General features: G+C 32.4%; 4 protein-coding genes across 4 annotated transcripts, besides 1 other annotated feature; all 4 read right to left on the bottom strand.

Annotated features, from left to right (window-relative positions):
* Window positions 1-144: 144 nt before the first annotated feature.
* On the bottom strand, window positions 145-1,698 carry TVAGG3_0047550 (sperm-tail PG-rich domain-containing protein; the record flags this gene model as incomplete). The annotated part of the gene is made up of 1 exon (XM_001327059.1): window positions 322-1,698. The coding sequence occupies one exon, from the start codon at window positions 1,696-1,698 to the stop codon at window positions 322-324; it is 1,377 nt and encodes a 458-aa protein (XP_001327094.1).
* Window positions 1,699-3,478: 1,780 nt separating this feature from the next.
* On the bottom strand, window positions 3,479-5,848 carry TVAGG3_0047540 (cyclin-dependent kinase inhibitor 2C-related family; the record flags this gene model as incomplete). Its single annotated transcript, XM_001327060.1, has 1 exon — window positions 3,479-5,848. The coding sequence occupies one exon, from the start codon at window positions 5,846-5,848 to the stop codon at window positions 3,479-3,481; it is 2,370 nt and encodes a 789-aa protein (XP_001327095.1).
* An 819-nt stretch (window positions 5,849-6,667) lies between these two features.
* TVAGG3_0047530 (protein kinase protein) lies at window positions 6,668-9,083 on the bottom strand (the record flags this gene model as incomplete). The annotated part of the gene is made up of 1 exon (XM_001327061.1): window positions 6,670-9,051. One exon carries the CDS (start codon window positions 9,049-9,051, stop codon window positions 6,670-6,672), a length of 2,382 nt encoding a protein of 793 aa, XP_001327096.1.
* A 545-nt stretch (window positions 9,084-9,628) lies between these two features.
* On the bottom strand, window positions 9,629-13,906 carry TVAGG3_0047520 (WD repeat-containing protein 61 family; the record flags this gene model as incomplete). The annotated part of the gene is made up of 1 exon (XM_001327062.1): window positions 9,629-13,906. The coding sequence occupies one exon, from the start codon at window positions 13,904-13,906 to the stop codon at window positions 9,629-9,631; it is 4,278 nt and encodes a 1,425-aa protein (XP_001327097.1).
* A 193-nt stretch (window positions 13,907-14,099) lies between these two features.
* Window positions 14,100-15,370: part of a mobile genetic element that runs on past the window's edge.

Below are 15,370 nucleotides of genomic sequence, written 5' to 3'. Positions count from 1 at the left end.
TATTTCGTTTACAACTTATTTCAGCGCTTACAGCTTAATTCACATACTCTATTAAGATTATTTATCCGCAAAAATGCACGTGATTGTCCCTTTAACGTTATATATGAATTTAAAAGAGGAGATCATTTTAAAAAAATAGTGTGACAGGAAATTAATTTTACAAGTGAAGTCTTAATATATTATAGACATCTTGATTCATTGTTTTTGGATTCTGCTTTCAGATATTGAAAATGCAAATATATGTTTTTGAAATAGTTTATCAAATTAACGTAATATAAAAACAATTTTATTTATATAAACATATACATAACAACAAACAATTTAGAACTTGCCCATTGAATAAGTGACATTGAAACTTGGTTTGAACATATTGTATTCAGAAACGTAAGCGACAGGGCCAGGAGTATTTTCTGGTGTATTAGGAAGCGGAGTTCTTCCTTCTTTCGCCATATATCCACCGCGAATTCGTGGACTCTTCAGATCATAGTATTTGCCTGGTCCAGGGGCATCACTGATTGGAGCACCGAATATTGTATTTGGTTTAGATCGCTGTTCAACTCCAATCGCATGTTGTAATTTGTGATCTGGTGATTTAGACAAATTATATGTTCCAACACCTGGAGTTTTGTCTTTAACAGCGTATGGATCGCGTGGAGAAGAAATCATGAATGGAGGTGATGGACTAGAATGTCTTTTCGCTTGTCTGATCAGATCTCCTTGTTCAATGTTGTATTTTGCAACACATGCATCGTATTCAGGAGGATGAACAGTAAATCGTTCGGATCTTTGGAAGAAAGGTGCATTGTTTGAATCGCGATAACGTCTTGAATGCTCGATGTTGTAATCTGCTGGTCCTGGATTTGGATTTCCATCAAAAAGATTTCCGCGACCAGATCTGCTGTTGAAAGGTGCAATGTTTTGATGTGGTATTTCCTGAGATCGAGTAACGTTGTATTGGCAAGGAGAAGGGTTATTATTTTTGGTCCAGAAAGATTTATGCTTCTGACGGCTGCCAAATGGAGCGCCCTTTGAAGGAAGCTTCCATGATGTTTGGCTCAGGCCGTCATGATCAGCAATCCAATCTGGAACTGGAAATACGTTTCTTTCTGCGTTGCTCATGAAAGCAGGACTTTTGTTAGGTGAAATACTGCGTTTAGGTAGTGTATTGTAGTCGGATGGACCTGGTGACGGTGGTTCTTTACGATAATTTCTTGCCGTTTTTGGAATTGTAACTTTTCTATCGTATGGGAGTCTTGTATCAAAATCTGCTGATGATGAAGCGTGATATTGAGGTGCAGCAAGGTTGAAATTTCTTGGTGATTTTGAATTCATTTGTTCTCGATGACTTGGTGACATTCCAGGGCGATTTTTACTCCAGTCATAGTGGCTGCCGTAATCTGCAGGTGATGGTCCATCGTGAATTTCAAAAGATTGACGAGGTGAGCCAGATTTCATCATTGCTCCGCCGCCATGAATAGAAATGCGAGGTAATTGTGGATTGTAATCACTAGGACCTGGTGTAGATTCTGGTGGACCTCTGAAACGTGCTGCTGTTGAATTGAACGGATATAACGACTCATAAGGAGTTTTGATTAATTCTGGCATATCATAAGAACCAGGACCAACATTCTCAGATGTTCCAGTCTGAATTAAGCTGAAAAATCTATCTGAGCGTGTAGTTATTGATCCGTTCGTCATTTATGAAATTTCAACGAAATTAACCGACGATTTTTTCAATGCAAAAAAGTGACGGATTTTGTAAAGAGAGATTTTAGGATCAATAGGCATTTCAGATCTTCTTTCTTAGTATGTGACTGCACATTAATAACTATATCATTTAATCATATATTCCTATAAGTTTACCCTCATATTTATATAGTCAGCCTGAGTTTTCTTGATAATTATTAGTATTTTTATTTATGAATAGAAATTACATGCAACAAGTATTGATACGCTAGATCATTGGTAGAAATGCTTATTTTTTATAAGTTTGATCCCCGAATTCCAAGTATTCTGTAAGATTTTTGAATGTTGATGAATATTATAACAAATTATTATAAAAAGAATAAGATAATGAACATACACTTGAGAAAACTATGTAATTATCAACTCTTCCAGAATTAAGTCTAATATTGAAGGAAATCGAGCAATTTTTTTAACATTCAACTCGTTTGTGAATGATTCAAAGAGTGAAACTTATATTGCATCAAACTCAGGCATTATTTTTCTTATGAGAATCAAAATGTATTACATATGTTAGGCAAAATCTGAGATTTTTATATTTTATTGTAAACTATTCAATTAAAATCTAAGATTTGTACAACGTTTTTCTCGCTAAATAAGTGATCAAGTAACAAAGTCAAATGGATCAACAATTGTAAGCTTTAATAAAGGATTTACTGATACAATTGTTGTTACTTCACAAGTTTATACAATAATTGGTACAAATGCTTGCAATGGATGTCAATGTCAGCACGTAGATTTGAGCCAATCAGCTATCATAGAAATAGGGGAAAATGCCTTTTATCAAACAACTAGATTACAATCCATTACTTTTCCAAGTTGTTTATTAACAATATATCCAAATGCCTTTGCTTACACTGCCCTAGGATCCATATCTTTCGGCCCTAATGTAAAGAATATGGACGGATATTCGTTAAATCAAGCCCTAAATTTAAATATTATTACTGTTGACAGTAATAATCCAAATTTTTGTTCAGTAAACAATTATTTATTTTCGAAAAATAAAGATACTCTATATAAAGTGCCAAATAACTTCGACCTCAATAATATTCCAAATAAAGAAAACATTATTCATCTTGAAAAATTTGCATTTGCAGGTTCATTCATACAAGAGTTTATTGGATGGCCAAATTTAAGAATATTGGAAATTGCATCTTTCCATGCAGCATTAAAGCTGAAAACAATTGATATTTCTATGACGAATGTTACTGAAATACCATATAGATGCTTTTGGAATTCATTTGATCTTGAAAAAATACTATTGCCTAATTCGGTAACAAAAATTCAAACCGAAGCATTTGAAAATCTTTATAAAATAAAGTCTATATATATTCCAGCTAATGTAACAGCAATTGAAGATAAAGCATTTGTGAAATTACCGAAATTATGTATTTTAGCATTTTTTGGTGAAACACGCTTTGCTAGTCGAATACTTTTCGAAAACTGTCCAGCTCTTCAAAAAATCAGAGTTGTTCCTTCCTATCCATCAAATACTTTTGGCTCAGTCAATATTATTCGAAATTCATATTTATTAGGCATAAGTGACATAGTTTGCCAATCTGTTTGCAATAGAAATTACTTCATGTCAATTTCATTGCATTTAATTGCTATTGGTTTGCTCTAAACACTTTAATTATATTCTCTATTTTTTATTGTTTTTATTTTAGATAGCTTCAAAATATTAAAGTATATTCTAAGATAATATGATACTTTTATTTTTTATTTTTTAATAATATTATGTAGGTTTATGTTTATTATTAAAAGCGGCAATTTCAGAAGGAGTTTTGTTTTCATTATCTTTTGCATTAATATCTGCGCCATGAGATTTAAGAAGTTCGAAACATTCTTCATTATCTGATTCTGCCGAATAATGAAGTGGAGTTTTTCCACTATTATCTTTAATATTGAGATCTGCGCCGTGAGAAATAAGAAGTTTTGCAATTTCATTCAAATGGTTTCTGATAGCGATATGAAGAGGGGTTCTACCATTAATATCTTTTGAATTGAGATCAGATCCATTAGAAATAAGTAGTTCGGATATATTCTTAAAATATATATTTCTTAATGAAATATGAAGCGGGGTATTACACTCGTTATCCTTGATATTGACATCTGCACCATATTCAATTAAAAGCTTTACATTGTTTTTGTTATTATGATCTGTAGCATGATGAAGAGCTGTTTGACCAGAATTATCTTTTATATTAACATCTGCACCATTTTTAAAAAGGAGTTCTATTGTTCTATCTCCATTGCTGGATCTTGCTGCATAATGAAGTGGAGACGTTCCATACTTATCTTTTGAATTAACATCTAGTCCATGTGAAATTAAAAGTTCGGTCAATTCGTAACGTGAATCATATTGTGATGAGATATGAAGAGCAGTTCGATCATCAGAATCTTTGGCATTAATGTCAATGCCATGAGAAATAAGGAGTTCTAGAATTTCTTTATCTACATTATTATCAACTGCAATATGGAGAGCTGTGTTTCCGAATTTATCTTGTACATTAACTTTAGCCCGATGAGATAATAGTAATTCTATAATTTCTTTAGAACAATCAATATTGAGTGCAATAATGAGAGCTGTTCTTCCATATCTATCTTTGAAATTAACATTTATACCATGTGAGATAAAATGCTTTATTGCAGATTTATATCCATGTTCAACTGCATGATGGAAAGCTGTTTCTCCGGATTTGTTTTTTATATTGGTTTTTGCACCATGAGATATAAGCATTTCTACAATATGATCATGTATTTCTGTTGCATAATGAAGAGCAGTATTTCCATTCACATCTTTGATATCCAAATTTGCTCCATGTGTAATAAGAAATTCCGATAATTCTGTGTACATATTTTCTACGGCAATATGCAGGGCTGTTCTCCCATTTCGATCAATTTCATCAATTTTGATTCCATGCGAAATTAAAATTTCGGCTGCTTCAAGGCTAGTTTTCTCAGCAGCAATATGTAAGGCTGTATATCCTTCCATATATGTTGCATTTAAATTTGCACCATGTGTTAATATCTCTTCTAATATATTTTTTTGATTCTGTTTTGTTGCAATATAGAGAGCATCTCTTCCTTTTAAATCTTTTCTATTAACTTTTGCACCATGGGCAATTAGAGTTTTTGCTGTGTCTATATTATGATGTTTAAGTGCAACAAGGAGAGGAGTTCTCTGTTTTTTATCTGTTGCATCAATGGAAGCATTATGAGATAATAGAATTTCTAATATTTCTTGAGAATCCCAGAATGCGGCGCGGTGAAGAGGAGTTTCACCTTTTGAATTTTGTGCATTAACATTTGCATCATGCAAAAGTAGGAATTCAACTGCTTCTTTACAATTGTTTTGTGAAGCTAAATGTAGTGCTGTCATTCCTTCTTCATTACAGCTATTTATATATTTTTGATAGTTAATAGATTGATTGAATATCAGCTCGCATATTTCTTTATTATTATATGCAGCTGCATACTGGAGAAAAGAACCAAAATTACAAAAATTTGAAGAACGAGTAATTCTCATTGATCCGAATATTTCATTTTTGAGAATGTTGAATGTTTGTGGAAATGCAGCACACCATGGAATTATTAAATTTTTGTCTTTTTCATACAGAAGAAATACTGCTTTCAAGTTTTGTGATTTGATAATGGCATTATATTCAAGAAATTTATCTTCAAATAAATCTCTTTCAAATATAAATTCAAGAAATTTGTTACAATGAGATTCAACAATGTATTGAAAGCATTCCTTGTCAATTTCAGTGTATTTCAAGCATTCATTGATTATATCAGTATTTCTACCAATAAATGAGAATCGAAGACATTTATCTGTGATTCTGAAATTTAAATTTGAAATCAAGAAATTGAAGATATTTACAGATCCATAGTAGCAACAAGCTTCAATAAGATTAAGATAATACTTTCCAGGAATAGGAGTAGTAAAAATTATGTATTTTAATGAACTTTCTGCGACGAATTCTCTGAATTTTTCAATTTGATCGTGCATAACAATGTATTGAATATCATCTTCTTTTGGAAAATTGACTGGATATTCAAATTGATAGACATTATCATCATTAATAGTGAACCTCAAAAACATAAATTTTGCATTGAAAATATCTGATTTTTTAGAGTTTAATGGAGTGATTGAAAATTTCGAAAAGATGTAGTTAAGAATTCTGACATAAAGATTAACAGCTCGATAATTGTAAGTGATAGCTTTGAATAAACTCATAATAAGATCAGAAATATTCATTCTGTATTTGGAAATTAAGACAGTAGTTATCAAATTTAGAATTTCTTGATCAGATTCGGTCGATGCTAAGTGAAAAATCTTATCATAAGTCTCAATAAACTCATCGTATTGTTTGAAAAACTCCTGATTCATTAGATTGATTGTTGGAAAGTAGTGCCAAATGTCACTTTTTATTTAAATTTCAATCATTGAAAAATCAAAGAGACATAAAATATTTTAATAACATCTGGAAATGTTTTGTGAACTAATATTTAAATTCATAACCACTAGTCTTGGAAAAAAATACAAAAAAATGAAGTTCTCAATACTAAAAAAAAACATATTAAAAACGACGTTGGATAGGGGAATTGGCCAAGTATGATATTAAAAATATCAGTCACTTCAAATTGTTTTGGGCATTACATATTCATTAAACAATTTGAATTGATGAGTATTTCTTTATTCGATGAAGTTGACCAATTTGAAGAAACGGCCAGCAGAAAATTAGTCAACTTCATCGAATAAAGAAAATGTGCAAATATTGCTGCATTCTCGAAGGACTTAAATCGATTGAAGGTTGTGTCATACGTTCATGAGTGTACCCTTTAAAAAAATTATTGAAAGATTCACTAAATTTCATTTCAAGTTCTAAGATAAAAAAAATTAAAAAAAAATAAATAAATAATTTAAACATGAATAGATTTCTGTAATTTGGCGACTGCCTGAGCAACTTCAGCTTTGTTCTGAGGAATTATATATGAAGACAAGATTTCGTTCAATTCCGCGTGTAAGTTCTGATGAACCGAAGCCTGATTGATAATACTCAAAAAGATATCAGGAGGAGGTGGAGAGTGGTTTAACTTTCCAATTATATGTTTTGCTGAATTGCAGTTCATGCATGCGCAAACTGCAACTGTTCCTGCAATGGAATCAACATCCCATTGGCTTGTAATTATATCAAGAATGTCTATTGGTATTTCGCCACTTGTTCTTGCGAATTTTCCCATTGCAACTAAACTTGCGTGTTTCGCTGTCGAATTTCTTGATTGCAAACAAACTCTCAGTGAATCAACATCTAAATCCTTGCAATCTGTCTTAGAAACAACAAATCTTATAGCAGCGGTAGCAAGTAATGGATCATTAGAGCTGAATGAGTGTTTGCATCTCTTCAAAATGTCATTCATCATTTCTTGTGGAATTGGCATTCGACATGCAAGTTCAAGACACAATTTCAAATGATAATCTTTGATAACGGCAAGTGTAGCGTTTCCTGCACATCCGTTCTTGCATGCTGTGACAATAAGATCTTCATCTGAAATGTTGTTTCCCGTAGGAATTATAGAAACACATTGAGAAGCAACGTCCAATGGAACTGAACCACTTGGAAGTTCTCTGAGTTCTTTCGCTGCTTGGCTCATCATTCTGCTCTTCAAGAATGCACACAAACAACGAGAATACATATGAAGATTGTCGTCTTCTTTAAGATTATGCAATGTTGTCCATGCTTGGTCATATGCTTCTGGGGAAACAACTTGTTTATTCAATGCATCAACTAATGCGGACAATGTGTCATTTTTAAGACTTTTTGAGTTCAAACTTGTAACATTCACTGGTAATCCTAATTGATCTTCAGCCATTGTCTGCTTGAGATAGTCGATTGTCTTTTGAGATGTTCCTGGAAACATAAAACCGTTTTTGAATCGGTTTAAAATTTCAGAAAATGTTGGTCTTTGATTTGGATCTCTATCCCAACATTGTTTGATCAAATTGACTATATCTGGATGTGTTCCTTCTGGAATTGGAGGTCTGAAGTCTGAGGACACAACTTTTGCGATGATTTGTGGAGAATCAAGATCTCTGTAAGGAACTGCTTGTGCAGTGATTTCCCAGAGGACAATTCCATATGAATAGACGTCAATCATGTGGTTGTAGCTGCTCTGGTTGTCAAGAAGCTCTGGAGCCATCCAGTGAGGTGTTCCGACGTTTTTTGTCATGACATCGGTGTCATCCGCAACTCTTGAGTATCCGAAATCGCAGATTTTCGCACGACCGTTGTCGTCAAGTAATACATTAGGGCTTTTGAGGTCCCTGTGGATGATATGACGAGAATGTAAATAATTCATTCCTCTGGCTATGTCGAATGCGATTGATGTCTTCTTGGAAGCACTAATAGGCTTTTTGGTACGTAGTAATGCATAAAGTGAGCCGCCATTGATCCATTCTGTGACAATACAAAATGGAGCGGTATCTGTTGCGCCAACGAAGTGTACGAGACATGGATGCTCTGCAGATGCAAGAATTGAGACTTCTCGTTGGAAAACACGGAGCTTTCCGCCTTTTAATTTGTGATATTTTAGCTTTTTAATTGCAACTTGTTTGTCGTGCTTAAAGAAGCCTTTGTAAACTGTCGATGATGCACCTTCGCCAATTTGCTGCTTTTCTTCGAGATCTTCGTGGTTTACACGCCAAGATCTGTATGTGACGGGTATCGGAGAAAAAACATTGTAATTTGGAAGTTGCGTGTCGTCCTTATATTCCTTTAAAAACTGATCTATTGACTTTAAACGTTTATGCATTAAAGGCACAACTTGATCTCCTTCTTTTGCCGCTTCTATGTATTGTTGAAAAGATGACGTAATAGCTTTCATATCTAATATGTGGTATTGAAGCCATTCATGTGCTTCTGGATTAAATGCTCCGCAACCAACCTGATCTAAAATTTTTGAGATGTTTCTGAGGCGTCCAGCGATATTGCATAATTCTGAGGGTATCATAGTACTACTGTTATCAAGTGCTGTATGTGCCCATGTGCTCAATAAATTCTGTGAAAATAATGACTGATATTCTCTCGCAATTTGTATAATTTGTTGTAATACTTCGAGTTGTTCGTCAGTTAATACTTTATCAAGAGGTTGTTTTGAAAGAGAATCGAGAAATTGTGCTAATTGTGACAAAGCCAAACGAAAAACCTTTCTATTTGCGACTGTTTGGAGAGAAAATTGCTCAAGCTCGCTAATAATGTGCTTAATCTCATAAGCAGCATCCTTTAGCGTAACTTCCTCATCCATTTAATTTTTCTCTCGATTTTTTTACAAAAAAAATTATGAAAAATCAAAATTGCCAAATTGAAATTTCCAAATAAAGATAGTAATAATCAGTCTCACCATGGATTGGTATTTCCGATTAAATTAATATAATGGAATGAGGAGTTTTTTTCAGATCGCTATTGTCCGTCATAAGATCCTTCAGCTCCTAAGTGATAAAGTATATTGTTTGTTGTTATTAAAGTTGTTTCTCTTGGTGAACCCAGAATTTAAGGTATAAAAATCAGATCACATGGTGTAAACCACATATTAACTATTTTATTTATGATAAATTAAAACACATAGGAGCAATATGTTTAAATTATTCATATAAATCGTATAGATATATAAAAATAAATTGAATAAAAAATTTATGATGCATAGGATAGTAGTTTAAAGAAAGATTATGCTAAAATTCGAAGTTTAGTCATTAAAAACTTGGGAGTAATCTTTTATAAATTGGAATCAAGGTAAATATCTCAACGAAATCTCAAAAAGCACTATGTTAATTAAGAATATTCATACAAAAATACAAACAAAATTTTATTATAATATAAATAAATTACGCACTTAATCTACGCTTTCTGTATGGAACATCGAATGCACCAAAAGTTGCTCCTTGGTCCAATTCTGCATCTGTTCCAGTCTGGAATGCGTAGAATCTTTCGAAGTCTTCTAAGAAGTTCTTCTTAACAAACAAAACAGGAGAAACATCCGGATATTTCTCATCCAAATTATTTGTGTTAACTTTTCCATCTTTTGGAGCCAATTTAGAGACTCTTTCGATTGGTAATTCTGGGTAGATATGTTTCTGGTCCCAGAAAGGTTTGAGATTCGGAAGATAATCTGACATTTCGAATGTTTTTCTTGGAGTTTCACTTTCTTTAAATCCTCCATCTCCAAAACTGAAATCGATACCATTATCTTCCCATTTCCTTGGTTTTCTTTTGAGTTCGGTTGTGATTGGTGGTGGCTGATCTTTCTGTAATGTAACAGAAGGATTCTTCTTTATTAATGTCGATTTCTCTGGTTTTTCTTCAACTGTTTCTTCGATTTCTTCTTTCTCTTCTTTTTCAGGTTTATTTTTATCTTTTTCATATTTAGGTTTTTCTTCTTTCTTAGGAGCAGGTTTTCTACTATACATTGCTTTCTTAACCATTTCATTCTGTTCTCTAGCTTTTGGAATAACATATTTCTTTGGATCCATGTTTTGAACTTTATGACCAATTGTTGATTGCAATTTTTTCTTATCAAATCTATTGATTTTATTATCAGGAAGTTTGTTATTTGTTTGTTTTTCTTTCCTTTTAACTTGAACAGTTTGTTGTTTTTCATGTTGTTTTCTTGTGGAAGAAATAACTTCTTGTTCATTAAAGTTGTTGAAGTTATTTGCATCCATATCAGGTCTTTCCAAAACAACATCTTTCTTTGCTTTCTGGTTTTGCAATGAAGGTTTTGTTGTAATAACAATAGGTGGTTCATTTTTATTGTCTTTTGTAACTTCAACAGGTTTAATTAATGTTCCTTCTTGTTTTGGTGGTTTATCATCACGTGGTGTTGTTGGTAATTTGGAAGGGATAGTAAATTCAGGGCGAATTAAAACAGTTTCGTCATTTTCTTTGTTGTTTTCGAAAACAATTTTCTTTTGTGAATTCGATTTCGAAACAACATGAGAAGGAATTGAAGAAGTTTTAGGTTCAACGTTTATAGGAATTGGAGCTGAGTTCATCATCTTACTGAATCTTGAAACAGTCTTCCTTTTCATAGGATAGTAGTTCTTTTTCTTCTTTTGTTGTTCTTGTGGTTTTTCTTGTTCTTTTTCTTCTTCAGCTTCATTTTGATTTTCTTCTTCGTTTTCAATGATTTCTGTTGCTTCTTCATCTTTCTTGATAGGAATATTCGGTCTAGGAACAGGTCTTGCTGATTTAGAAAGCTGGCTTTCACGCATTGCCAGTCTTCTTGCTTCTTTTTGTTGTTTTTCTTCTTCCAATCTCTTCATTTTTTCTTCTTCTGACTCAAATTTCATTGAAAAACCTCTTGGATCGAAATAAGGCAAAGAGTTCAGCGTTGTTTGGTCATCGAACAAAATCTTTGATCCCAAAGGCGGAGCAATGAATGCTTTGTTCAATGTTGCAGTTGGTGTTGTTGATTTTAACTCTCTTTTCTCAGTGGAAATCATCATCCATCTTCCTGCTTGTGTCGGAAACATCAGTGATGGATCTTCTATGTTTTGTGTCGTTATATCATCATTGTAAGTGATCTCTGCCCATTTGTTTTTATTGTTATCATTAATAACTAATGTTTGTGTTGACAGTTTTTGAGATCTTGATGATAATTCGGAGTTGTTTAATGTTGTTCTTGACTTCGTTGAGTTGTTTATTTCTTTTTGCAACTCTGACAATGCTTTCGGCTTCTGAACATCTTTATAACTGAAATTGGTCAATGTCAAATCAAGTCCACGTGGTCTTTCCTGTGTGTTTCTTGAGGTTAATGATGTTTGTGGTCGTTTCTTTTTTGTCACTTTTGGTTTCTTTTTGTCTTTGTTGTTTCCAAGGATTCTTTTGATTTCTTCTTCGTTTTTGGCTGTTGCCTCTTCGAGAGTGAGCTTTGGTCGTTGCTGAGGAAGCTTGTCGTAAGTGATTTTTGATGCAATTCTGCTATCAATTAAATTAAATTCGTCTGTGTTCTTGTATTTGCGAACATTCATGACGAAATCCTCATCACTTGCGTTATTTTTGCTATCCTTGAGGTTTGTGAACGGCATTTGTATCTCTTCGTCTTCACTTGATGAATGATGAACTGGAGCAACGACAACCTGCTCTTCTTCTTTGACTTCTTCAACAACAGGTGGATCAGGAATATCTGTGGTAAGCTGGTAACAGTGAACATGTTCTCCAAAGGCCATAAAAACTTTGAGATTTTCCTCTTTATAGGTAAATAAGACACTTGAAAGAGGAGCTGCATCTGTAAAATAATCAGAGGCCATTGTCATGTAATATTTTGTTTCAAACATAAAGAGTTGTCCATCACTGAAGCAACATGCGCAAATTAAATTGTCTGCACACATAAAAATCTCTTTTGTACTGGAGCATCCTGGAGTTAAGATGTGATGGATGTTGATATGATATGTAGATTCTTGTTCTTCGTATTCAATATTCGCAATAATAATTTCTCCTGTTGTTGTACCAACAATAAGAGTTAGATCTTGTGTTACAATGAAAGTAGATATCAGTTGATTACCAGATGTCGATAATTGGCTAACTGGAATGAAACTATATCCGTTAGATTTGTAACAACTCACTGTATTCTCAGATGCAATGAATGCAAGTTTATGTTTTGGAACAACTTGTATTTTTACAGCATCTTTTTTGTTTAATTTCTGATCAATAACGTTCAAACCGCATCTTGTACACCAAACATGGACAGAACCGGATTTTGACATCGCAACAACGTAATCTTGGTCTTGATATGTCCTATCCTGGTTAACACCGCATGTCTGATGGTTGGAATTGAACATTCCTTGGCAAGAATCCATGCATAAAATGGAATCATCCAAATCAACGGTCTCTATCATAAAGCCTTCGAATGTTTGTACATCAATTAGCTTAAGAGAACCATTTTTGTGCCCTGTAATCAATGAATCACTGCATTGACATAAACAAAGTGTATCACTCGCAGTAGAACGCTTTGTTTTGGTCTTAGGAATCATGTCCAAGTCAACTGTATCAGGATTCTCCTGATCAGGAATGGCAGTTATCAATAAATTGTTCTCACAAATGCAAATAATTTTTTTGAGATCGGCAACATATGCCATATTGATGATAGGATAATTGGATGTGATGTAATCTTCTGGAACAAAGCCTATTGTAACACAATCCAATTGATTTTTGTAAGATGTTAAACACATGTAGCCTTCTTCTCCATTTAGAAGCGGAATTGTATCAAGTTTGACAATAACAACTTCATCATAACTCTTTTGTCTAGCACTATCTGATAAATCTAAAGAACTTAATGGATATTCGTTTCCAATTCTAAATAAACGAATAGTTCTATCAGCAGAGTTTGTAATAATGAATCTGTCTTTGACTCTGAATGATGTATAGCCTAAGTAGAATGAAGGAACAGTAAAATATAATTTGCAAACTGATATCTGAACATTCCATAATTTAACTGTACCATCCAATGCGGATGTTACAATTAAATTAGATTCTGGTATAACTGCAACTTGACATAATTTAAATTTATCGTGTAAATCTGGTAAACGAAATTTAAAAATTCCTGTTCCTAATTCCCATGCATACAAAGTTGTATTAGCAATACCGTAAAGTGTTTGAGTGAAATTATCATGAGCAAGCGAAACAATCCAATCTTCTGTTGATCTGATTTCAAAAACGAGCGTCCATTTAGCTATAAAATCTGCAATATGTGCTTTACATGTTAAATGATAGCATTTTAACCAACCATTTGTTCCTGCTATGTATAAATTTGCTGTTTCTGGCACCCAATGTAGCGCAAGGATCGCCATTCCACAATCAAAGTTTGCTTGTGGGATTTCATTTAAATTTTCATCGAATGCTTTAATTTGTTTTTGTTGATACGCGAGTAAGTAAAGAGAATCGAATCTATAGATATTAACACGTGCATATATGCATTCACTGAATGCATTTATTTGATGATATTCATAAGATTTTAAGATTCTTTTCGTTTCTAAATTAATTAATCTCAAAATCGCTCCATCATAAATAACAGCCATTGGTTTCCCGTCTGATTCTGCAAGACACCACATCTTGACAGGGTATTTATAGTCATGATGATAGTATTTATTTATGAAAGAGCGCATCGAAAAAAAGTTCGTTTTTTAATTTCGATTTTATGTTTCTTATGGATAGATAAGTACTTAAAACTGCACACTCTAAATATGGTGATTTTGATGTTGAAAGATGAATGATCAAAATATTTTTTAACAAATTTATGGTTGTTGAGATTCTTACTATAATATTTATATATTTTAGGTTGAGTAACTCTGTAATATCAAAGGTACATTCACTATTTTTTGACAAAATTTTAAATTTTCATGGGGTTGTAAATCTTATAATAACTAGATGAATAAGGAATGAATCCCAGTATAATGTGCATCATTATATTAAACACTATATGTAAGGCTAATGATTCTATTAACACTTATGAAGATCTATAGTATTTGAGCAGATAAATTTGATAATTTCCAAAACTCTTATATTTCAAAATTAAAGTGTGCGAATGCATTTAAATGAGAGCAAAAAGAGATTGATGCTGTTAAAACTAGGTGTTAATTTGCAATTATTTCGCATCACAAGAACTACCCAGTAAATTCGGCTATCTTTCTTTGCAATTATTCTCCATTATACATATAATATAATGGTTAGAGTTTGAAGAAAAGTTACTAGAGAATTATTGACTTTTGAAATAATGCAGAATTTTACTTGAAGAAATCATTAATTTATGAGTTCCAAATTGCTAAGCATGACGAAGGATCATTAAATTTGCTACAATTAAATACACTTATTGCAGAATTAAGATTTTTGAAATTAAAAGTTTGAAATATTGCCTTTTTGAATAAAAATTTAAATTTTATTATATAATCATGATAATATCTTATAGAAATTAAAAGAAAATATTTTAAACCATTCAAATATTTTGAATGTCTTATCAATTTAAAATATTAAAAGATAGCTTGATTTTATCATCATTAGTTGTTATCAAAGTTTTCTTCTTTTGATGAACAACAGTAAATGATTTGTTAATTACTTGTCTTCCTTTTTCGCAGCAAAATCGAAAGTTATGATGATAATCTTGCTGTCAATTTTGAAACTCTCTGATTTACAAGTAAGCATTCCTTTGGAAAAGCAGTCCTATTCTGTTTTCAAGATATTTTAAAGCCTCCATTTCATACAATGCGCAGATCTATTCGAAATTGCAAGAACTCTCAAGAAAAATGCAGCAGCAAAGAAGATTCCATAGTTTCTAGCATCAAAAATTTACAACCTTAATACAACAGTTAAAGAGAAGCTCGAAAAGAAAATAATTAACCATAAAGCTGGAAACCATTCGATATCTACTATTGGATCTAATAAAAAGTTAATTATAACATATTTAACATGCTATTTGTTGACTTTGTTCCATTATATTACCATATATATCTTTTTGAAATCTAAAATATTTTTACGATTTTAACCATGTGTTGTTGAAACCATATATCAATCTTAGCTAAAGTATAGTTTATGAGTCTGTCACCATCTAACATATGAATTTTCAAAAATGTCAA

The sequence above is a fragment of the Trichomonas vaginalis genome, chromosome IV (genome assembly GCF_026262505.1).
Source record: "Trichomonas vaginalis G3 chromosome IV, whole genome shotgun sequence".
Classification (NCBI taxonomy): Eukaryota; Parabasalia; order Trichomonadida; family Trichomonadidae; genus Trichomonas; species Trichomonas vaginalis.
This window is presented reverse-complemented; position numbering and strand designations above follow the sequence as displayed.